This window comes from Heterocephalus glaber, unplaced genomic scaffold, assembly GCF_053883595.1.
Source record: "Heterocephalus glaber isolate CG9 unplaced genomic scaffold, H.glaber_assembly_v1.0 deba00000621, whole genome shotgun sequence".
Taxonomy (NCBI): Eukaryota; Metazoa; Chordata; class Mammalia; order Rodentia; family Bathyergidae; genus Heterocephalus; species Heterocephalus glaber.
Window position 1 is genome coordinate 30392108 of NW_028258153.1, and position 25455 is coordinate 30417562.

Below are 25455 nucleotides of genomic sequence, written 5' to 3' on the forward strand. Positions count from 1 at the left end.
CATAAGTGTATAGGCAGTGACACAGGAGGAAACTTGGCACATCAAGAAATAGAAGACCAATGTAGTACTTGAAAAGGGGAGTGATAGAGATGAAGTTGGAATGCTAGGTGGACTCAGATCAGATGCAGCCCTAAGATCTTTATATATTGTTTTCATGAGAAGCCACTGGAGAATGTAACAGAGGCATGATATAATATGAGGTTCCTTTGGAAATATCACTCAGCATGGATGAGGATTTCAAAGCATCAAGGAGCAAGAACAGAAGACAAGTGTGGCACAACGGGTGGCTGATGAGATGGTGGAAGTAATTGGCTTTGGTGTTGTGGGGTGAGCAGTGAAAGGAGGCAGTGATAGAGAAAGCACAGGAAGGAAGGCTGATTTCTAGGAATTTAGCAAGAATATCCATGATTATTTTAGTTACGTGGAATTTGTGTTGCATTTGTGTTCTGGTGGTGGAGGGACTGAGCAGTTCTGTTGTCCTTGGAAAGTCAGCTGCTCAAACCCAATAGGAAAGCTGAAGTTCTTCCTCAATCTACCTTTTCACTTCACAGTTGGGACTCTCAGCTCCTGGGCTTCACCTTCAATGACATGTTCCTCCGCATCTCCACCCACCTGCCCTCCTCCTACATCTATGGTTTTGGGGAAACGGAGCACAGAACCTTCAGGAGAGACCTGAACTGGCACACATGGGGCATGTTTTCCCGGGACCAGCCCCCTGGGGTAAGCATGCAGCGAGTGGCTCTGCATCTCTGCCTCTGCCTCCCTACTTTGTGTGTGCTTTGTGCTTCGTCTCCCCAGGCTCAACATGGGTTGTCACACTGTGCTCCTAGACAAGTGGGCGCATTTGTGGCCACCTTTCTTTCTCCTGTCTTTAACTTATTGTTCGGATAAAACACAACTCATGTCAGCAAACAGACTTTCTTGAGTCTTCATCAGGCACGATGCTGCTAACTTTGTACCTCTTCTCCCCCATGGCTCTCAGTACAAGATGAATTCCTATGGTGTCCACCCCTACTACATGGGACTTGAGGAGGACGGCAGTGCCCACAGTGTGCTCCTGCTGAACAGCAATGCCATGGGTAGGATGATGCCAGTGCTCCCTTTTTTTTTATTGGAACATGTTTGTTGTACATAATTATTACATTCAAATTGTGGCGTTGGTGCATGTACGGGACACATCTTAATTCTTTTTTAATCTCTTACACTTCTCCTTTCTCCTCTCCCCACCTCTTGGAGCCTTTCATAGATGCATAGTTTTTGTACATGTTTGTAGTACATAATGATCATAATGATCTCCTTTCTCATAGAGACTTAGTACATGGATAGAATACATTACCATCCTCCCCTTTCAACTCATTCCCCTCACCCCCCAATCTCTTGGTTTCCTTCACATGTGGTTGATGATCTCTCTGGCTATATTCTATTTTCTTTAGAAGGTAGATGATCTAGCTTCATCCTTAGGTCAAATATTCATCTTGTGGGGAGTGTTTTTTTTAATGTTTAGTATTTTCTTTGATTCAGTCCATGGATGTGTAATAATAAGACAACTTATTTTGGCAAAACTCACAAAAAAAGCAAACAAATCCCAAAGTCTCAAATATCCTGCACATCAGCAGTGGGAGCAGCTGTGTAACTTGAATTAGTTTGAAGACATAGTATGGATCAGAGTACTCACTCTAGGAGAAGAGAGTCAGTAAAACTGATGTGACATATATGAGTGAGTGAAAAATGAGAAAGTGTACAAGAATCATGTAGGAAGATGTGGTGAAATGTGCATTATTTCCATATCTCAGCTAACAGTATTTTACTACTGCTGATATCCTTGTTTTGACAATGCACCGTGGTTCAATAAAATGCTATCATTGAGGAAAGCTGAGTAAAGTGTATACAGAAACTCTCAGGAATATTTCTGCAACTTCTTGTGTGTCTTAAATTCTTCTTGTATAAAATGTATAATAATTTAAAGAAGTAGAACTAGAAAACATGTAATAAGCTAACAAATCCCACCAAAGGGGAAACATCCAGAGGTGGCTTCTATGGACTACCATTTCTGCAATTCTTGTGGTTAAAGTACAGAATATCTACCTGAAATACTCTAAAGTGGAAAGAGAGATAGTGTGTATGTCAAGGCTAATTCCTCCCCATGAAAGTTTGCAATTTTATTGGCACTTTCCTATCTTTTCAGATGTGACATTCCAGCCCATGCCTGCCCTGACTTACCGCACCACAGGGGGAATTCTGGACTTTTATGTGTTCTTGGGCCCAACTCCGGAGCTTGTCACTCAGCAGTACACTGAGGTGGGAGGGAATTCATTTGCTTATCAAGTATTTATGTAGCCCATTTTGTGTTCTAAAGGCTAAATTCATATTGTAGAAATCTCACTTGACAAGTAGAACTGTTGGTCATTGTCAGAGGTAGGTGTATTAGAGACTAAGCACAAGAGATACATTTCCATAACCATTACCTTCAATAGCATCTCTGGTTATGGCAGCAGGAATCGTGGTGCCAGTGGTGGTGGTGAGACTAGTGTTTGTGTGGGTGGTTATGGTGACAGTGATCGTAGTGATGATGGGAATAAGGATGACAATGCTGATATTAGCCCTCCTGGTGTCAGTAGGAGTGGTTGTGGGGTTATAATTGTGATGGTGTGGGTGGTGTTGGTGGAAGAATGGTGATAATGATGGCGCTGATGGTGTTGACTGTGAGTGTTTCTGTTCTGGTTCTGGTGGTGATGGTGACGGGGTGACTGAAGGTAAAGTCGAATGTTGTGTTTGTGGTGGTGATGGGACTCCAGGTGATGTTTGTGAGGGGAGGAGGTAATGGTATCAGATTTGGCACCAGTTATATAACTTTCCGTGTTGTTTATCTTTTACTTGTTGCATCTCAGAGCATTACTGCACATATTAGCTTATTCTGTCTTCATAAAGACACGAGGAGGCAGACACTACCGTTACTCCCTTTTACAGGTGAAGAAACAGAAGCACAAATCTGTCCCTCTCTTTGCCCAAGGTCACACAGCTAGCCTGACATGGAGCCTGTTTGCTAATCCAGGCATATTTTCTCAGAATTCCGTGCTCCTAACAATAGGCCAAATCTAGGAATCAGAGTAAAACCAAATTTTCCCCAATTCCCAGATAATGAGCTCCAGTTTAGCAGTTTTCTCCAGGCATTTTGATAGCTGAGGAGCTCTTTGTCTCTTCAGTTTATCTCGGGATTTGTACTCGTTGACTGCCTCTCTCGGGGCACTTGAGAAATATGTTTATTACTGCATATACAGCTTAAATCTGGCTTCTCCCACAAGGACTAGTACTCTGTCTATTTTCTAGATGATTGGTCGGCCTGTGATGGTGCCTTACTGGTCCCTGGGGTTCCAGCTGTGTCGCTATGGATACGAGAATGACACTGAGATCGCCAACCTGTATGATGCCATGGTGGCCGCCCAGATCCCCTACGTACGTAAAGCACATTGTGTACTGGTTCCTTGTAGCCAACTCATTCATCTCCGTATGTGGATTTATTTGTTGGACTTTTGTGAAGTTGTGCAAAGACTCAGAGTTCTTTCTCACTTGATGTCACATGATGCCTCACCCCACACAGTGATGCAGGTGAGGCCTTGTCCCCTCTTAAGAAGGATGATGCAAGGCTCTTTGTGTTATATCATGCTTCCTTCCTTTTCCTTTACATGGCTCCATAAATGTTGTCAAAAAGTCCTCGATTCCATAAGAATAAAATATCCCTTAGCGAATGAGCCCTGGTGGCTGATTCCAGCTCTGTGTGAGTCTGAGGTAGAAAGAGCACCACTTTGAAGCCAGCCTGGGCAACTTCTCAAGATCCTTCCTCAAAATAGCATAATAAAAAATGCCAAGGATGTAGCCTAGCATTAAACTACTTGCCTGGCTGGTGTGAGATCCTATATTCAAACATCAATACTGAAATCAAAACAAAAACAAAAACAAAAAACAAAGAGCAAATAGACAACAGAAGACCTCTGAAACAGTTATTTTGGTTAATTAAAAAGAATGACTCCAAATGACATCAGACCATTTCAGGTGGAGACATGTTCTTAGTACCAGCACTTTGCCGGTATGCCACTGCATTTTATCTGTGCTGGTCTCCTCACTGCCTGAATGTTGGGATTCCCATAGGAGTTTGCAAAAGAGTTTTGATACAACGATCAGAAATGATCACATTCATACTAAATTAATCTACTCACTTTTCTGTGGTTGATAATAGTTTCATTAATGGAAAATTTGCCATGCAATAAAAATTAATGAGAGAATTGCTTGATTACTCCCAAGAAAGGCCATTCCAAAGTAATTACAAGCTTCTGGTTTGGTTTTTAGAAATTTATCATCCATATTGTATTATTAGTCAATATTTCCCATTATATTTTCTGACCACAGATCACTATGATCGTAGTTCTGGCCTCCTAGGGTAATCAATATCCCATCTTATATTTAGAGATTACAAAGCCAGTTTCTCATTCAGAATAACTATTTATCCTCATCATAGACCTTCTATATAGGAATTGTATTTTACTTTTTGCTAATTTAGACTATTTCCACTTTCTGAATGAACATTTGAAAAAAATTAGATGAGTCTTCCAGGAGCCATACCAAACACGTGCATAGGTGGGATTTGAAAAAATCTGAAAGACATCTTTGAACTTCACCATCAATAGTGGATGGTTGTTCCCATCTGGAACTGGTTGCACCACCCTCCTCAGCCCCTCGGTTTCCCTGTGTCCTCCCACAGGACGTTCAGTACTCAGACATCGACTACATGGAGCGTCAGCTGGACTTCACCCTCAGCCCCAAGTTTTCTGGTTTTCCAGCCCTGATCGATCGTATGAAGGCTCACGGGATGCGGGTCATCCTCATTCTGGTAAGTCCATAAGTGAACGTGATTAGTTTTGTTTGTGAACTGGCTGGGCTTTGGTGGAGAACACATCATGCTGTTTTTACTTTACCTTTACAAGAAGAGAAATTTGAAGCACAGCAAGAATTGTATTTCCTGGGATTCACAGATACATTACAGTTCAGATGGAAACTAGGGGCACCTGTCTCAAAACTTACCCTTCTTTCTTCCCCCTTTCATTCCCTGGCTGTGGTTTTCCCACCTGACTCATGTGTGCTTTGCTTTTAGGACCCAGGCATTTCTGGCAATGAGACCCAGCCCTACCCTGCCTTCACTCGGGGCGTGGATGATGACATCTTCATCAAGTTCCCAAATGATGGAGGCATAGTCTGGGGAAAGGTATGATCCAAGGGGTGATCCACCAGTCCCCAGCTTGGGGGAGCCTCTTACACAGTGTTGGTGTGTTTGTGCATTTTGTTTATTGACCTGTTCTAGTACTTCTCATTTTTCAGCTGACATCTATGAATATAACTAAGGATTTTTGTGGAATCCACTGTTCTTAAAATGAATCCTACATGATCATCAAACTATTATTAGCCCTTGAGCAATGGCTTCTATTTTCTTAGAAAGTAGTATATATGTAAAGTTGTGTGGTGCATTGGTGTTGATCATTTGTCTCTCCACAGGTGTGGCCTGATTATCCTGATGTGTTTGTTAACAACTCTTTAGAGTGGGAAAATCAAGTGGAGGTAAAAGGCTCTTTATGGATGTTGGGTGAGGTCATGGTTGTCAGAACAGGGTACTGAACACGTCTTACATGGACATGCAGAGGGAGAAAACTTCTGGCCTTGGTGTCAGCTGTCTGTCAACCGCTTTACGTGAAGTAATAAGTTTCTTCCACTGGCAATGTCGATTTAAGACTCAGAGAGCTAAAATCCTCATCGATGATTTTTGGTGACACAATGATGATTTTTAACTCAAAGCTGTCAGATTCCAAAAGCCTGTACAATTTCCACTTGATACCTCCAGAGAATGCTATCTTTCCTCTGAATTTTTGAACTTCCTGTTGTTGTTGCCTCAGGTATCTCTTTAAAATGGTTTCTAACCTTTGTCTTTGGTGATGTGGTCTCTTTCTCTGTACATCTTCTTTTCATGGACAGTCTTCTCCATCTTCACACTTTGAAGTCCTGCCTTTCCCACCCATCCCATCTTTAGTCCCTCATATTGCTTTTACCTCTCGTTTTCCAGCAATATGATTGAAAATTTGCTCTCTCATGGGACAGTAGATTCAGGTATTCCCTGCTTTTAGACCTATATTTCCCCCATGTTTCATTAGGCATTTGTTGCTTCGATGAATACATGATGTCTTACCAGTTCTGGAAGCTTTGGCCCCTTCTTGTGGCCACGATGTGTATCCAGAAAACCGATGTGCCCTTTTTGATTTGGTATCAATGGTTCTGATGATATCTGTGAGCAAGGATCACTGATCGGGAGGGGGACACTCTTGGAGAGGAAGGACCTCACCTTGTCTCTTTAGCTCTTCTTCTACAATGATTATTTTTTCTTGACAGGAATTTTAGCAGGACATGTGTAGTCTGTACGACCTCTATGGAGGAGCTAGAATGTTGGAGAAAAGGCCTCTTTCCTGGGACACTTGTTATTGTATCATTTCAGTGACTCCATGTGGCATTTCGTGGACAGTGAGCAGTGATGCATATAGGTCTGAGTTTAGGGGATTCTTCACAAGGAATTATTTTTCCTACAATCCCCTTCACTGAGGAGTCGTAATAGATTTTGGCATACATTATAATTACAACTATTTATAGTATTAAGACTTGATTGATGAGGCTGGTGAAAATGTGGTTACTGGTATCTCCGTTTAGTAATACAGAAGATAGTACAAATGAAATAGCGAGCGAGAAAAGAAAAGAAAAGAAAAGAAAAGAGCCAAGATGTCCACTAGGATATAAAGCCAACTTGTGAGTACAAGCCTTGGAAATGTAATGCAATAATTCTGAGGTGGAGCCGAGGAATTTCATTTTGGGAACATGCAGTGGATTGGGATACATAGTCCTGGAGACAGTCATGTAGATGGGCCTGTCACTGGTTTCGTATCAGGCAAAGTAAAAGGAGGTTGCAGTAAGACAAGAGTTGAATATAGAAAAGAGTGAGACAGCACCTTGGAAATGAAAGGACATTTTTTATTACATGGATATGGTTCAGTAGAATAGAATTGAGTGAAGTTAATAAACCATCGTTGGGTTAATGTTTCACTTGTATCTCACAGGGGATACAATTCTGAACTCTGACAAAGCTGATAATGACTGTTTATTCTAATCATCTACCCCTCTGCCCCGACATCCTGTTGTTCTGACCTTGCCTGATCTAGAGCTCCCTGTTTCTGGTGAAAAGTTCTCTTCGTGTGGTTCCGTGATTTTTACTTGCATTTCCCAACCAAAGGCATCCTAAGATTCCCAGTGATATGGCATCTGGCCCGCTCACTGTGAGCCAGATATATGCATATGGATCCATATCTGTTTTCTTCTCTGTGTTCCTGTTTTGTGTTTTACCTAGACATATCGGATCCCACTTGGTTTTTATGTATTGTAAGAACTGGAGTTCCCTTGAACCAGTGTCTTTTTTCTTCTGTTCCCCATAGAGATTTATAAATATTTGCTGCTGCTCAGTTGTGAGACTCCACAGTCAAACTTTGAGTATTATCATTTATTATGTCATGTGCTAAGCTAATTACTAGAGGGAATATAAAGGTCCATCACAAGAATGTAAGAAAAAGTCCTACCCCTCAAAAAGCTTACAGTATACTTTAGGAGTGATACCTTGGGTCCATTTTTCATGTTAAAATGATGACACTGCTTTTATGATTTGAGAGACAATAAGGAGCCGGAGAGGTTGAAACTTCCCTTTTAGTTCTCCCACTTAAATGAACACAGCAACAGTTTTGTGTGATTCTGAAACCATAGAGAATACACATGCACACTAATCCAATGTAGTCTTATCCTATAGCTTTTTCTCCCTGGACATGTTATTTCCACGTTTCTTCCTAATCTGGTACAGTGCATCTTTCTACTTAGAGTCTCTCCCTGGCTCCTGCCTTACCTTTGAGGTGAGCTTGGGAAATGTCAGGACAAAAGTTGAGGGTTGAGTATCTCAAGCATGACATAGTGCGTTCACGCTGTTGAATTTTACTACTCATAGTGATATTAAAACCAGTAATCCGTGGATATTTTCAAGATGCTTGCAGTTTTGTAATTTGTGCTTATTTCTTTTCTTTGCACTCAATGTTTTTCTAATAAGAACAATATATTATGGTGGCCTGTTCAGAATATCTTTCCCTATCTACAAGTCTTTGCGTGAGTTACGTTCTTAGTAAGTGTCTCTTGGGTGTCTAATATATTTGTTTGCCACAAATGAATTTCACTTTACTCTGACAGGAATACCGAGCTTATGTGGCCTTCCCCGACTTTTTCCGTAATTCAACTGTCCTGTGGTGGAAGAGGGAAATGCAGGAGCTCTACACCAATCCACAGAATCCAGAGAAGAGCTTGAAGTTTGACGGCATGTGGATTGTAAGTGTGTGCAGGTGTCCATGTACACAGGGATAGGTGTGTGTGGATCTGTCTTTGTGTGTCTTACCATGTAGGTCATTGCCATCTAGGCAAGAGAATAGTAGTCATCCAAGAAAGACGCTGCGCGTATCAGAATGCACTTCCCCAGTCGGGAGTGGAATCTGATGCCCTTCAAGCCTTGTCCCTTGCCTAAAGGTTCTGCTATCAAAACTATGGGGTGATTACTAGGATTTCCTTAGAAAATTGCTTTCCCTGAGAGAGAATTTTTGAAAATCCTAGTCACACAGGAGGGGTTAATTGAACTTTCTAGAAGTTCCAACCAGGAATTTTTGAACCTCCCTGAGCAACTATCTATAGGGATTATAGGATGCCAAATAATTTATTCCTTACAGTACTTCCCAGTTTCCAGATGGACAGACGTAACTATCTTTCAAAGTAAGCTATGCCTGTGTTTGACATTTCTAGGATATGAATGAACCAGCCAGCTTTGTGAATGGAGCTGTCCCTTCAGGTTGCCCAGATGCTAGTCTGAACCATCCTCCCTACATGCCACGTAAGGACCCTTGGCCTTCTACAGCTGTGGATCCATGGTTGGAAGGAGGGTGACTGTTGCAAGGGTCCAGGGATCACCCTGACCACTTCGGGCATGTCTTCATGGGTTCGGTTTTTGTGGGGATGGGAGACAAAAGCACTTTAAACACTTTTCCAACTCTGTGGGTGCACATTTCCGGAAGCCTTGGGTGAATTTATCTTTTGGATAGAAAACCCTTAACAGCAGCAATATGTCCAAAGGATGCTCACACACAGACGTTTTAGTTCTCTCTGGAGCTTTTTTTGTGGGGTGAGTGATTGTCTCTGTGAAGTGCCCTGCTTTCTACTTCCATTTTCAATTTCTTCCCGAAATTCTCTGATTTAGCGCATTTGCTCCTCCCTTTTCTGTAAGGCAGATTTATGCAAGCTGATATATTTCTTTTTTTGGTGATACTTCACCTTTGGGAATTCCCTTTGCCACCAATGGGTTTGAAGCAGTGCATCTCCTTGTCTCATGGACTTTGAAGTTGTGCGTATATCTTTTCCCCTAAAAACTATTCTTTCTATGAAATTTGTGACTTTTAATAAATTATACAAAGGTCCCAGTCTCAGCTTTATATATGTAAGAGACAGGTAACCTTCTCTTTCTCATAAACTTACATGAAATAGTGGGTGATTAGACTGGAAAAAATAGGTTAATATACTAGATATTCCATGTCATGAGTAAGTGTTTTAGAGCCCTGAGCTTTTACAGAAACGTCTGCTTTTCTAGTGAACTTGCTATTGAACAAACCTGCAGGTGCCACTGTAGCTCAGAGTCAAGCATTATTTTCCTGCTCGTGGGGAGCAGAAAAAAGAACCATGCCGAGGTCAAGTTAGTCTTAAGACCCAGAGTTCAGTCCCTTTAAGAGAGATCACATTTGTAAGTTTGTTTTCCCCACAGATTTGGTGGCCAGGGACAGGGGCCTAAGCAGCAAGACCCTGTGCATGGAGAGTGAGCAGATCCTCCCAGATGGCTCCAGAGTGCGTCACTACGATGTGCACAGCCTGTATGGATGGTCCCAGACCAGGTCCACCTACGAGTGAGTCGTCCTCTCCCTTTTCCAGTTGGCACAACCTATGGGGACATCCAGTGAGGGGCACAGGGTCCCCACTTTTCCTTTCATTCACCATTCTCAGGCTCAGGAAGAATTTATTTATAACCTCTAGTAAACATTAAACAAACACTCTTCAATCATACAGCCAAGCCCTAGAATCATAACTGGTGCGACCAACTGAAATAAAAAATGGTCCATCACAGAGAAGCTAGTGTGGTCCAGGTGGGGATACACAGCTAGGGACACCAGTGATCGCTGCACAGTGCAGCTGTCCTGGCATTAGTTAGTAGTCTTTAAAGTGGTGTGGATGCTAGGCACCTCTCTGTTACCTCAAAAGGCAACCATCTCCATTGTTATTTTCCCCCATTCTTTTTGGATGGTCCATGAGTCTTCGGTTGAGTTAGCTTACTCTAATTTGTTTTCTGATTTTGTTTTGTTTTGTTTGTCTTCTTTTGAGGCATGGTCTCACTATGTAGTTTGGACTGGCCTCAAACTAGCAGCAATCCTCATGCCTCAGGGTCTAGAGTGCTGGGATTAGAGGTGTGGGCCACCAGGCCTCACTAGCATTTTCTATTTTGTGAGGTCAATGGATAAGACAAATTATCTTAAGTAAAATCTTAAAAAGGAATTCACCTTGCTCCCCCTCAAGAATAGAAAACCAAGTCTTGAGTCAATAAGTAGCAGATTTAGTGCTTGGTTACTATTTCAGGATGACCCAGTGGGTTTAGTATATATCGAGCTTCTTGTAAAACATTGAAAAGGCAGCACTGGTATTATTTTCTCCATCGCCTGCACAACCTTGCCTAAGTTCCAGATTTCCACTCTCTGACTAGTCATGTAGCAGACAGTTTGTTACCGTACCCTAGCCACGGGGCCTCTAGTGGGGGGCGCTATAGCCTTTCTTCCCCTACTTTGGCCTCATTTCACCTCCTTGTCTCTCTCCAACCAGAGCTGTGCAGGAGGTGACAGGACAGCGAGGAATTGTCATCACCCGCTCCACATTCCCCTCTTCTGGCCGCTGGGCAGGACACTGGCTGGGAGACAACACGGCTGCGTGGGACCAGCTGAAGAAATCTATCATTGGTACCTGGGCCTGTTCCCAGGGCCTGTGCCGGCAGGGAGGGAGGTGGCCTCCTTGGGGAGGAGGAGGAGGAGGAGGAGGAGGAGGAGGAGGAGGAGGAGGAGGAGGAGGAGGAGGCAGGCCCCGATGCCTCCTGACACAGTTGTGGTTCTCATTGCAGGCATGATGGAGTTCAGCCTCTTTGGCATATCCTATGTAAGTGGCCTTCAGATCCTTCCTGACTGCTTCCAAGATGGTGGCATCTTTCAGAAATCACCAACCGCCTGGTTTTTTCCCGTCTTGTTTCAGACCGGGGCAGACATCTGTGGGTTCTTTCAAGATGCCGAATATGAGATGTGTGCTCGCTGGATGCAACTGGGGGCCTTTTACCCCTTCTCCAGGAACCACAACAGCATTGGCACCAGGGTAGGACCTCAGTGCTGCCTCACATATTTGACGTTACTTGAAATGCAACCTCCATCTTTGAGTGACTGTGAATGCTTTCTCTGGGGACATCTTCAAAATCATTATAGATGCTTGTTTTAGTTTGAGAAGAATTGTTCCAAACACTGTCTAAGAAGAATTTCTTATGAGGAAATTATATCAGGTTTTGTGTGTAAAATTTCAGTGACTCCCTTCAGTCTATTGCAAATATTCTGGGAGTCTCATCCATGATAATCATTAGTGTAGCTGTGTGATGTGTTTTGAATAAACTTTCAGTGACCCCCCGAAGTCTCCCCCACTCACTAGACAGGCTCTGAACACTTGTATTCCTCCTTTAGAGACAAGACCCAGTGTCCTGGGATGCTGCCTTTGTGAACATTTCCAAAAGTGTGTTGGAGACCAGATACACCCTGTTGCCGTACCTCTATACCTTGATGCACAAGGCCCACACGGAGGGCGTCACTGTCGTGAGACCTCTTCTCCATGAGTGAGTGTCCTGCTGGAACTCTGTTCACTAATACATAATACATTTCTTTTTGTAGAGTGGCAGTGTATGGAGACAATTTCTCCAAACTGAGGACATCATTCGTTTTTGTCATAAGGTCATTAGATAGAGATGATTCTTCATACATTTAATAATTCATTGAAGAAAAGGTATTTATCAAGTGAAAAAAATTCTGAAAGTATAGTAACACAACACAGTAAAACATCTTTCTAAATTTGAAATGTATATATTGCTCTATATTTTGTAGTTTGTTTATATGCACTGGGACCAATATGTTTTCGGTTTACCAAAGATGGCCCTAGGAGAAGATGTGAGGGATGAGGGGCAGCTTGGTGTTTAGAGTGTGCCACGGTGAGTAATTCATTTCCAAATTCAGAGGAACCTGACCTGTGCCAAGTGGGGGCTAGATGTTTCTAACGAGGCCTGATAAGGAGTGAGGATTGCAGAGGATGTAACCTAATTTCTGACTGGATCTGAACATGGAGAATTTCTCTAGGGCCTTGGGCTGGGCCTTGATATGGTCTAACTGGGTCGCCTTTTTCCCTTCCAGGTTTGTGTCTGACCGGGTGACCTGGGATGTTGACAGACAGTTCCTGCTGGGCCCTGCCTTATTGGTCAGCCCCGTCCTGGAGCCTGTGAGTATGGAGGGCTTTAGTGGGTGGAGGATCCTGCTGGTGAGGCTGGGTGAACAGGACAAGCAAAAGAAACCTGGTGCATGAGATATACTTTCTGACTGTTCCCTTGTCTCTTCCTCTCTTGAGTAGAAGTCTATGACTTAGGTATTCCACTATCAGCCTCCACTTCTGTAAAGTCAGCCTAGCTTGTTCAGAAAGTAAAATCAGGAATATAGAATAAGGTGGGGCAATAGAGTACATATAGTTCATGACAATATTCTGTCCCCATTAAAACAAAACTTTCTAGGAGAGCTACCTGCAGCCTTGTGTGTTGTTCTATTGCCGCTGCTGAGCCCTCCCTGCCTTCATAACTGGCTGTAACTGCCATTTCATTACTTCTCTGTGAATGATCAGGCATATGTTTATGATACCATCCAATGACACCCTCCTTATACCTACAACAAGGTCTTCTGCTCCAGACCCAATCCCAAGGTTCTGTCTCTTTAGATAGGGTTTGTGCTAAATCTGTAAGCCAATGCTGATATTGTCCCCTGAAATACTGGGTCCCAAAGAGCTTTGTGGAAGGCAGTTATTTTGAGTAAGCAAATTTCTTCTATGTGAAAACTGGGAAGGAAAGTAGTGCTTCCTCAGCATTGCTAATTTCCATAGAGGTGAAGGAAGTGGGTCGCAGGCAACCAAAGTTGTTTTAACTCCTTTCTGCTTGGGCTGATTCCTGTGCCTTGAAACACAATGCCCACTGCCCACAACTTCTTTGTGTTTATTTGCAGAATTCTCGTAATGTCAATGCATATTTCCCTGGAGCCCGCTGGTATGATTACTACACGGTATGTTTTCTAACTGTTTACACACCTGGGGAAATTGGTAAAGAACAAAGGCTTTAGATGTACAGTACTAGGCCAAACACTGACTCTGGACCCATTTGTTTTGTGGTCTTGCACAAATCACTTTAAACCTTGTAACTTCAGATTACTTACGTGTAAATGGAGTATGACCACTCATTTAGAGAAGTGTGATAAAATAAACATCACGTTTCTCGCTGAGGGCCTAAGTGGTCATGGGTGTTGTGTAGGTGGGTGTCTATGTCTTTCCTTGTGACATCACTATTCACAATGTTGTGTAATCATCAACTAGTAAACTCTTGACTTTGTACTATAAGCTACAGTTTTTATTTATTTCCTCTCCTGAGGAAAGTTCCCAAGTACATAGATCATTTCCTCTCTTTTTATTAAATATTTTTTCTATAACATAAATATTCAAAGAAGAGTTGTCCCTTATAATGACCTGAGATCAGGAAGCTACGAGGCAGGGCAGAAAAAGCACTCGGATGTGTGGGTCCTGACTTTTGCAAGTCTAATCAGTGCAGGTGCCTTTACACATGAGGAGCCCACAGAAGCTGTGTTGTGTAGGTTCTGGTCTAGTGTGAGCCCTATAGATCACCTGGAACAGGATCTTTGCAAGTAGCTCTGTGGTACTCTGGGTAACGCATAGGTGAGTCAGAATGTGAGTGTTGGGGAAGAAAGAGGGTGTCCTTACCCTGTAACCTGTCCTGTTTTTCTGATTTTCCAAGTAGTAAGAAGTAAAGGTTTTGAAATTCAGCAGCAAGACAAGAACAGAGCATCTGAAGTCCCAGTGTTCCAAACAATTGCAGTTAAATTGGACGGATACTGGGCAAAGGCAATGGAAGTGGATTTCCTCCTCTTCTGTCTTGTAGAGCCCTGGGAGTGTTTGTCTCTAATTCTTTGTTGCTAGGCTAAGTCTCCCTTTAGGCTGATAATAGGTTAAGAATGCCATGTGCTTTCTTTCTTTTTTTTTTTGTATTAAATTCTTTTATTGGTACATTGTAGGTATACAACACAATTACATTTCCCATTGGGAATTGTGTGAATAGGAAGAAAAGGGGCAAAGGGGAAGGAAGTGGGAGGGCTAAGGGAAAGGATAGAAGGGAATGGGATTAATATGAGAAAATGGAAAAATAGGAACAAAATTTTTGTAAATAGGGAGGGCTGGAGGGGTTGAAGGGAGGGCTGGGCAAGGGTGAAAAAGAAGAACCAAGAGAGACTATGTAAAGGTGCAAATTTCCAATGATGAATGTCATTATATTGTATACCTAAAATGTGCCAATCATTAGAATGAATAATCGATAATGTAAAATAGGAAGAAAAGGTCCAAAGGGGTAGGGGTAGTGGGAGGGGCCGGGGAAAGGAAAGAAGGGAAAGGAAAAAAATGATGAGAAATGGAAAAAATGGAAATAAAGTCTTTGTAAATAGGGAAGGGTGGAGGGCGTGAAGGGAGGGCTAGGAATGGGGAAGAAGAACCAAGATGCATTATATAAAGCCATGTGCTTTCCATCCAGGGATTTCTGTGGAGAGAGAAACCAACTTTTTAAAAGTGACCTTAGCCTTGGTCCTGAGAACATTTGACAATGTGTGGAGCTAATTTGGGCAGTCACATTGGGGTAGGCGACACGGATTGTTACTGACATCTAGTATATAAACACAGAAGATGCCGCTAAACATCAGAAAATCACAGAAAGTTCTCAAAACGAAGAATTTTCCAGCCTAAAATTTCAATAGTGCTGACGCATAGAAACTCTGCTATATTTGGGAAGATGTGGAAGGAGGGTCCTTTAGGATTTGTGGTGTATGATTCAGGAGAGAGAGCACTTCTCACATATGAGATAAGATAAGGATATCAAACATGCAGGAAGATATATTAAGTTGAAGTTAAGGATGTGTAAAGTCAGCTCAAGTTTATCTTTTCTGTGAGGCAGATGTCAGAGGTGGTAAGCAGGTGGGATGGGAGTGGGGCAGTAGTGATGATGGAGATTCAGTAGACCTTGGTGAAAGGGAAGGTCTAGAAATGCCATCATGGAGATTTTTTCAGGTGCCTATAAAATTGAATGAAGAGATTGTCCAGCATCATCTAGCAGTGTGAATGTTTCTAGGATCATATGCAGTTTGTACTAGAGATAGCCCCAAAGAGCATGTTTCCCTCACAAAACATTACAGAAGTAAAGGCAGATGTCCCGCAGCAGCAGAGTGTACTCAGGAAGTATTTAAAGGGTATGTGATGAATGGTGATGAAGGGGCCATTAGGGGAGGTAGATGAGATGTCTGCCTAATGCACTAAGGGAGGAGTGTGTTCTGCCCATCATCATCTCCTTTCCTTCTGCCCACAGGGTGTGGACATTAATGCAAGGGGACAGTGGAAGGATTTGCCAGCCCCTCTGGAGCACATTAATCTTCATGTGCGTGGGGGCTACATCCTGCCCTTGCAGGAGCCTGCAATGAACACCAACTTAAGGTGAATGATGAACCAGGGTTCTGCTTTTCATACTGGTTTGCTCAGTAATTTGTTATGAATGCCACCAATCTCCTAGGCATCATCTCAACTCCAAGAGCAATTTTCTAAAAATTTGTTTCTTAAAAAAAATTTGTTTTCTTTTTTGCCTTTTTAAAAGCTTTTTTTAAAATTACTATCTGTTCAGGAGAGAAAGCTAAAGACCAGGCGAGGCCTGTGAAGGTTGCTTGGTGGTGGTGGTGGTGGTGGTGGTGTGTGTGTGTGTGTTGGGGGGTGTCATCAAATTCTGTTCTGCATGTCCCTTGGTCTTGTTTGAAGAATCTACTGATCTAGAGCTGTACTCAGCTCAGTCTTTAGAGATCTTCATCCTCATCTGAAGTCCTTTGAATTTCCCAAAAACACACTGACACAAGTCAGTCTTCCTCATTTTCCCAAAACTGTTGCCATTTTGTGCTGAAATGCTCATATCTTGAGAAAATTCTCACTTCAAGGCACACAGTGTCAGCTGGTCTTTCTTCCTGCCTTGATCAGACCATGTAGCTGTGGTTCTCACCTCTCGCTGCTCTCATTCTCATTTTGAGAGGGTCAGGATCCACTGTCCCTACTTCCAGAATCTCATATCACATTTTTTTGCACTGATATATTTCTTTCTGTAATTCAAAACTGGGTTCCAAAATTTCCTTTCTTTTGCAAGCCTCAATCTCCCTCATGTTGCTGATGTTTCATTTGTACTTTTTTGATTCCAAAATTAGACTCAATCTGTACTAAAGCTTTGCACATTTAAATACCTGTGACTGAAACTATAGGTCATTTGTATTTAATACACTGAAAGTTCTCTGGAATTTAGTAATATGTCTTTTCTTTGAACTTCCCTTATTCTCTTAGGTCCTCAAGTTATAGACTTTTTATGTAATTGTAAGTTTAAAACTAGTTGGTTTCTTTTTTTCTACTTGTTTGGTTTAGACTGTTTTGCCCACGAAACCAAAATTATTGTACCAAAATGAAAATCTTTATTGTTGCTCTCCTGCCTGAAGTGTGGACTCCGTTTTTCCTAGGGTATTCAAGGCCAACCAAATTAGGTTCCAAGTTGACCTTAGCAACTGTATGTCCTTTAATACCATGATCTGCATATTGAACAGCCATGGAAAAACATGCCTGTCTCCAGGCCAACCCATTGCTTTTGCTGCATTTGGGTCTTTGCACTCATGACCCTTTCCAACAGGCCTAGCCACCTCAGCATCCAGGAAAACCCTTTGTCCCTGATTCACAACTCAGCTTTGTGCATACTTGATGCTGCAAGTTAAGCCCAGAGTTCTCACATTCTTCCAGCAGAGGGAGTTCTGGTGCTTCAAATGTTCTGGTCTTTTAAAAACAGTTTTTGTTCCTTAATGGTGTTTCATCTGGTACATTTCTGTGTGAGTCCTTGTGACCTCATCTAGAAGAATTAGTAGGAGGTACTTAAATCCAGTAGGAAAAGATTTATTCATATTCTCAAGAACAAGAGAAGCCTCTTGAAATAGGTGGGACACACTTTCCTACAGATTCCTTCAAGAGAGATATTGGAATCCCCTTTTGTTCCCCTCCTTCAGCCCTGGGTATAGCCCTTTATCCCTGTTATCACATGCAGTGGAGAGGAGAGGGCAGTGCCCGGTGGCTTCTCATGGTTCTTCTGTGTAGCAGGTGTCATTAGCATCTTAAGTCTCCACCTAGGGCCATGCATTGTACTATGACAGTGAAGCAAGGGTTACTTCGGGTCAACTGTCTCTGTCCCCATGCTCTTTTTTTAGGAAGAACTCCAAGCTCACCTTTTTTTTCGAGAAGGGGTTGAAAGCTTCAAAGTGTCACGTTTTCCTCCTCGGTAAACGTTGATTGCCACAACTCTATTCTAACAGTTTGTGTCAGGGCTGCTGCTCCTCTCAGACCCTACTTTATATGTTAAGCCCTTCTGCCTCTGTGTCTTTTCAGTCATGGTTATTTCATGCTCTGTGTTGAAAATTCTATTATCTAAAGTTCTTAGGAGATCTACAGTCAGTTGTTTTGACTGGCCTTTTTGGTGACTTGTTGCTTGTATGTTTAGTGATATTTTGCTTTTCAAATGTAGTGATCATAAGGACCCAGATGTAGACCTCCTTCGTCAGAGGTGATTTGCCTTCTCTTTGGTTGGAAGCCAGTAGGACTCCTGCCAATTTAGTATCATATGAGCTTTGTCATGGAGCCTGGCTTCACATGGGAATTGGAGGTTCAAGTTCTCTATGTTGGCTTATCAGGTGTACAGGTTCCATTGTAATCTTATCAGACATCACCATATTTCCAGCGGTGTCATTCAGTACTCCTGTAGTATTTTAAATTTTATGTCACTTTTCATCATCTGTTTTATTTTGTAAATGTGTCTAATCCTTCTTAAAATATTGAAGGTCAAAGATTTTAGTATTTGCAATTTATTTATCTTTGTGTCTTCTGGACTTTTTAGCAATGACACCTCCAGGTATGCAATGTGAATGAGAGTAGGTGATTTTATCGATCACTTAACCTGACTTGCATAGAGAAGTTTGAACTATGAAAGAAGGAATACAGTAGGAGGGCTGGAGATTTAGCTCAGTGGCACTGTGACTGCCTCTCAAGGGCAAGGTCCTGAGTTGGCAAGGTCCTGAGTTGGCAAGGTCCTGAGTTGGATCCCCGGTACCAAAAACAAACAAACAAACAAACAAAAAAACCCAATAGGAATCTTAATCCAGGGAGGGGAATAGGAAGAGCAGGAGTTGGGAGGTAGTCCAGAGGAGTGGCTAAATGAATAGATTCCAAATGAAAGTGTGAGGGTGGGACTTTAGCTCAGTGGTGCAAGTGCAAGGTCCTGAGTTTGATCACCCTACCATAAAAAAAAAAAAAGAGGAGAAACTGCTTTCTTTCTCCCTGTTTCTCTGTATCAATCTCATCATCATTCTGGGTAGTGTTTTTGTATTATATTATAATGGATGTAATTAGATTTTCATTTCTGTCTTAAAAGAAAATAATAATAAATAAGCAAAAAAGGATGTTCCCAATGTATAGATAGGGCTTGTTGCAGTTTTTTGCTTTGTGAGTAATCATGCTACTTAGGCAGGAAAAGTGGTTCTCCCTGATGGCAGCTGGCACTTCTAATGTGGGGATCATCTCTAATACAACCTGACTACACCATTATCATCTAGATTTCTGTCTCATCCAGTTGCCTGTATTCCAAATAATGGCTGCAGCCGCAGTTTTATTGTAGTGATTGCAGTGATTTTTGTGCTTAAATGATTGGCTTCTACGTGGATGTTTATTGCAATGATTGGGCCTTTCTATCCTGACATTACTGAAAAAGCAGCTCCTGTCAACTTTCTCTCAAAGCCTGAAGGAAGGCAGAGCAACCGGATGCTAGTGATTTTTCCCATTTGAAATCGGTGGAGACATGGGGCAAAGTTCTTGGAGCCCCAAGTCTTTGTCTCTTGTGTGTATCTCATTTCCCATAGCCGGAAGAATCCTCTTGGTCTCCTCATTGCCCTGGATGAGAACAAGGAAGCAAGAGGAGAGTTCTTCTGGGATGATGGGGAATCAAAAGGTAAGTATGGTATCAAGAATACTGCTGTTTTCAAACCTTCTTCCTTGACTTATTGCCCTTTCTTCCTGCTAGCCATTGGGCTGTAGGAGAAATCTCACTATGCCTAGCAGCAGAAGTCAGCTGACTAAAGAGTTTTGTGTTGGTTTCTGCATTCGGGGTGGTAGTAGATGAACTACATACAAATGTAAGAAAAACACATTTCTCTCTCTTAAATTTCAGTAATAGGTCTTCATTTTATAATTAGTGGGCACCTGAAAAATATATTCAAGATTGGTTCTGTAATCCATTTGTAATGTAAGTAGTTTCCTTAAAAATACTTAGGAACCAATGTTGAAGTAAGGAAAAATAAAGCCATCTTAGTTAGGCACTAAGAATATAGTTTACTAGGGCATATACATCCAGGACTGTTTTTGGCACAGTTTTCTTGATCCAGCATACTAACAATTCTTGTGTGTATAGCTTAGAAAATAGATGCCCATGAGATATAGGCCTTGTACGGACTTGGTAGGGAGTATCTTCAAGGAGAAGGAAAAATAGGTTTTTGGTCTTGAAGGCTGTGTTTAGTTTTGTTATCCTCAAGATTTTACTTTAAAGAACTCATTTATTTTTTATTAAAAATGTTTAATCAACAAAGTTTGATCATGTTTAAGGTGAACAACATGTACATATATCTTTTTTTTGTAATAAATTCTTTTATTGGTACATTGTAGGTATACAACACAATTACATTTCTCATTGAGAATTGTACCTTTATATAATGCATCTTGGTTCTTATTTTTTCCCCATTCCTAGCCCTCCCTTCATCCCCTCCACCCTTCCCTATTTACAAAGACTTTATTTCCATTTTTTCCATTTCTCATCATTTTTTTTCCTTTCCCTTCTTTCCTTTCCCCGGCCCCTCCCACTACCCCTACCCCTTTGGACCTTTTCTTCCTATTTTACATTATCGATTATTCATTCTGATAATTGGTACATTTTAGGTATACAATATAATGACATTCATCATTGGAAATTTGCACTTTTCCATAATCTCTCTTCATTCTTATTTTTCACCCTTTCCCAGCCCTCCCTTCAACCCCTCCATTCCTCCCTATTTACAAAGATTTTGTTCCTATTTTTCCATTTTTTCATATTAATCCCATTCCCTTCCATCCTTTCCCCCAGCCCTCCCACTTCCTTCCCCTTTGCCCCTTTTCTTCCTATTTCACATTACCTATTATACATTTTAATCCTTATTTACACTTTCAGTTTCTCACACCAGAGAAACTATTCAGTATTTACACATGTGTGTCCTATTTATTTCACTTAAGAATATTGCCTCAATGTGCATGCACTTAGCTATAAATGTCTCTAATTTCTCATTTTTTATGGCTGACTAGTACTCCATTTTATAAAAAAAACCACATTTTCTTGATCCAGTCTCCAGTTGTTGGGCATTTGGGCTGTTTCCAAGTTTTAGCTATTACAAACTGCACTGCTATGAACATGGGTGCACATATATCACTGTGGTATGATTCTTTTAATTCTTTGGGGAAGATCCCCAGCAGTGGAATAGCGGGGTCAAATGGGACTTCCAGTCCTAGTTCTTTGAGGTATCTCCATACTGACTTCCACAGTCTACACTCTCACCAGCAGTGGAGTAGGGTTCCTCTTTCCCCACAGCCCTGCCAGCATTTGTTATTGGTTGATTTCATGATAGCAGTCATTCTTTCTGGAGTGAGGTGGAATCTCAGCATTGTTTTCATTTGCATCTCTCGAATGACCAGTGATGTTGAACATTTTTTCATGTATTTATTTGCTATTTCTACTTCTTTGTCTGAGAAATGTCTGTTCATTTCAGATGCCCATTTTTGGATTGGGTCTTTCAATTTGGGAGGTCTGATCTTTTTAAGTTCTTTATAGATTCGAGATAGTAGACCTTTGTCTGAGGAAGAGCAGGTGAAGATTTTTTCCCACATTGTGGGTTGTCTCTTCACACTGCTGGTGGTTTCTCTTGCTGTGCAGAAGCCTTTTAATAAGAAGAGATCCCATTTGTTGATTGTTTGTGCTAGTTCACAGGCAACTGAGGTTTTGTTCATAAAATCTTTTCCTACACCAATGTCTTCAAGGGTTCTACCTAATCTCTGTTCCAACTGGTTCAGAGTTTCTATTTTAATATTTAGATCTTTAATCCATTTTGATTTTAGTTTAGTGCATGGTGAGAGATACAGGTCTAGTTTTAATCTTTGGCAAGTTGAAGCCCAATTTTTCCAGCACCATTTATTAAAGAGGCTATCTCCAGGGAGGGTGTTTGGCTCCTTTGTTGAAGATAAGATGGCTGAGTGTGTCTGGCGTTGTTTCTGCATCTTCTAATCTGTTGCACTGGTCCTCAAGTCTGTTTCTTTGCCAGTACCACGCTGTTTTATCACAGTAGCTTTGTAGTATAGTTGCAGGTTGGGGATTGTCATTCCCCCTGCCATGTCTCTGTTACCTAGAATTGCTTTTGCTATTCTGGGTCTCTTTTTATTCCAAATGAATTTTTGGATTGTTTTCTTGAGGTCTATGAAGTATGCTGCTGGGATCTCAATTGGAATTGCATTAAATCTACATAGCAGTTTTGGAAGTATGGCCATTTTCACTATATTAATCCTTCCTACCCAGGAGCAGGGGATGTCTGTCTATTTTCTGATATCATCTTCAATCCCTCTTTTCAGAGTGCCATAGTTTTCAGAGAAGAGTTCTTTGATTTCTTTCATTAGGTTGATTCCTAAATATTTCAGTTTTTTTGATGCTATTATGAAAGGAATTATTTGCCCTATTTCTCTCTCAGTGAGTCTGTCATTTGTGTAGAGGAAAGCTATTGATTTGTGTGTGTTGACCTTGTAACCAGCTACTTGACTGAATTTGGTAATTAAGTCTAGAAGACTTTTGGTGGAGTACTTGGGGTCTTCTATATAGAGTATCATGTCATCTGCAAATAATGACAATTTGACTTCTTTGTTACCTATCTTTATTCCTTTTATTTCTTTCTCTTCTCTAATTGCTGTGGCAAATCTTTCCAGAACTATATTGAACAAGAGTGGCGATAGTGGACATCCTTGTCTTGTTCCTGATTTGAGTGTGAAGGATTTCAGTTTTTGACCATTTAGTATGATATTGGCTGTTGGTTTTTCATAGATGGCTTCTATCAGTTTGAGGTAGAGACCATCTATTCCAATTTTTGTAAGGTTTTTATCATAAATGCATGTTGGATTTTGTCAAATGCTTTTTCTGCATCTATAGAGATAATCATGTGGTTTTTGTCCTAGGCTCTATTGATATAGTGTATTACATTGATTGATTTGTGTATGTTGAACCATCCCTGCATCCCTGGGATGAATCTCACTTGATCAGGGTGTATGATCTTCTTGATGATCTTCTGCATTCTGTTTGCCAGTATCTTATTAAGGATTTTGGCATCTATGTTCATTAGTGAGATTGGCCTATAGTTCTCCTTTTCGGTTGGGTCTTTCTCTGCTTTGGGGATCAAGGTGATGCTTGCTTCCAGGAATGAATTTGGGAGTATTGCTTCCCTTTCAATTTCATTGAAGAGTTTAAACAGTAGTGGCAGTAGTTCCTCTCTAAATGTCTTGTAGAATTCAGCAGTGAAGCCATCAGGGCCCGGGCTTTTCTTAGTTGATAAGTTTTTAATTACATTTTCAATTTCATTGGTTGATATTGGATTGTTCAGAATTTGTAAGTCTTCTTCGTTCAACTTTGGTAATTCATATGTATCTAGGAATATGTCCATTTCTTCTGTGTTGTCCATTTATTGGCATATAGGTTTTGGAAATAGGTATTGATGACCCTCTGGATTTCTGCTGGGTCTGTTGAAATTTCACCCTTTTCATTCCTAATTGCATGGATTTGGGCCTTTTTTTTCCTTTTTCTGACAAGGTTGGCTAAAGGTTTGTCAATTTTGTTGATTCTTTCGAAGAACCAACTCTTGGCTTCATTGATTTTTTTTTGTATCGTTCGCTTAGTCTCCATTGCATTGATTTCTCCTCTGACCTTTATAATTTCCTCCCTCGTATGAGCTTTGGGGTTGTCCTGCTCTTCTTTTTCTAGAAGCTTGAGGTTCAGCATCAGGTTGTTTAATTGGGCTCGTTCTGTTTTCCTAATATGTGTATTCACTGCTATGAATTTCCCTCATAAGACTGCTTTCATTGTGTCCCATAGATTCCGATATGTTGTATTGTCATTGTCATTTAAGTGAAGGAACTGTGTGATTTCTTCTTTAATTTCCTCTGTGACCCATTGGTTATTCAGAAGTGTGTTGTTCAATTTCCACGTGTTTATGAAATTTTTTGTTTCTTTTGCTATGGATCTCCAATTTCATCACACTATGGTCCGATAATATACAGGGGATAACTTCAATTCCTTTGCACTTACTTAAACATGTTCTATGTGTGAGTATGTGGTCTATTTTGGAGAATGACCCATGTGCAGATGAGAAGAATGTGTATTGTGATTTTGTGGGGTGGAAGACTCTGTAAACATCTGTTAAGTTCATTTGTTCAAGAGTTCGATTGAGTTCTAGTATTTCATTGCTTATTTTTAGCCTAGTTGATCTATCTATTTGTGACAGTGAGGTGTTGAGGTCCCCCACTACAATTAGTGCATATATGACTTTTCATGTCCATTAGTATTTGTTTTATATAGTTGGGTGCACTAGTGTTTGGTGCATAGATATTTATGATTGTCATCTGTTCCTCTTGGATTGTTCCCTTTACAAGGATGTAGTGTCCTTCTTCATCTCTCTTAATCAGTGTTGGTTTGAAATCTACTTGATCTGCCAAGAGGATAACTACTCCTACTTTTTTTCAGGTTCTTGTCGCATGTAGTATTGTTTTCCACCCTTTAACTTTCAGTCTGTGAGTTTCCTTTTGAATTAAGTGTGTTTCTTATATGCAGCATATTGTTGGATTTTGCTTCTTGACCCATTCTGCCAGTCTATTTCTTTTGATTGGTGAATTGAGACAATTAACATTGATGGTTATAACTGAAACGTATTGACTTGTCATTGCCATGACTTTTCTTTTTGTTGGGTTCTCCCCCTTTACATTTAATTTCTTGTCATGCCAGATGGGTTCATTCTGCTTTGCTTGCTGGGGTTGTGATCCTCACTGTCTGTTCCTAGGATATTGTCTAAAATTCTTTGGAGTGCTGGTTTGGTATTCACGAAGTTCCAAAGGTGCTCTCTGTCATGCAAGTATCTTATTTCTCCATCCATTTTGAAAAATAGTTTTGCAGGGTCCATCAGTCTGGGTTGGAGGCTCTTTTCTTTTAGGGCTTGGAATATGTTACTCCAAGCTCCTCTTGCCTTGATGGTTTGTGTTGAGAAGTCTGCTGTGATTCTGATGGGCTTTCCTTTGTATGTGATTTGTTTCTTTTCTCTGACTGCTTGGAGAACTTTGTTCTTCTGTTGTGTTTCTGGAATCTTAACAATGATATGCCTATGTGTAGATTTTTTTGATCAAGGCTATTTGGAGTCCTATATGCCTCACTTATCTGTATGTCCAGGTCTTTTCCCCTGCTTGGGAAGTTTTCTGCTATTATTTCTATGAAGAGATTTTTTATGTCATCTGCACCCTCTCCTGTTTCTTCATTGAGCCCAATCAGTCTTATGTTATTCTCTTTTGCATCATCTAGCAGCTGCTGGATTGATTTCTCATGTTCCCTTATAATTTTAAAGCAATTTTTCTTTTCCTGGTCACTAATTGCAATCTTATCTTCTATATCTGAAATTCTGTCCTCACATTGGCTCATTCTGCTGTGTAGACTTTCAATGGAGTTTTTCATGTCCTGGAAATCTATTTGCATCTGTTTTATGGATTCTGTTT

The 25455-nt window shown here is 41.1% G+C and overlaps 1 protein-coding gene across 2 annotated transcripts in view; it reads left to right on the forward strand.

Annotated features, from left to right (window-relative positions):
- The window catches only part of LOC101711183 (maltase-glucoamylase), a 211954-nt gene that overhangs the window by 154880 nt on the left and 31619 nt on the right, over positions 1 to 25455 (forward strand). For both annotated transcript variants that reach the window (XM_087205928.1, XM_087205929.1), the window contains 18 exons: positions 552 to 720; positions 983 to 1079; positions 2186 to 2298; positions 3328 to 3453; positions 4757 to 4885; positions 5147 to 5257; positions 5545 to 5607; positions 8311 to 8445; positions 8911 to 8998; positions 9920 to 10058; positions 11023 to 11156; positions 11315 to 11349; positions 11443 to 11559; positions 11916 to 12064; positions 12633 to 12717; positions 13485 to 13541; positions 15896 to 16020; positions 19506 to 19594. In XM_087205928.1, the coding sequence (XP_087062054.1) occupies positions 552 to 720; positions 983 to 1079; positions 2186 to 2298; positions 3328 to 3453; positions 4757 to 4885; positions 5147 to 5257; positions 5545 to 5607; positions 8311 to 8445; positions 8911 to 8998; positions 9920 to 10058; positions 11023 to 11156; positions 11315 to 11349; positions 11443 to 11559; positions 11916 to 12064; positions 12633 to 12717; positions 13485 to 13541; positions 15896 to 16020; positions 19506 to 19594 (1961 nt within the window). The remainder of the gene's footprint in view (positions 1 to 551; positions 721 to 982; positions 1080 to 2185; positions 2299 to 3327; positions 3454 to 4756; positions 4886 to 5146; positions 5258 to 5544; positions 5608 to 8310; positions 8446 to 8910; positions 8999 to 9919; positions 10059 to 11022; positions 11157 to 11314; positions 11350 to 11442; positions 11560 to 11915; positions 12065 to 12632; positions 12718 to 13484; positions 13542 to 15895; positions 16021 to 19505; positions 19595 to 25455) is intronic.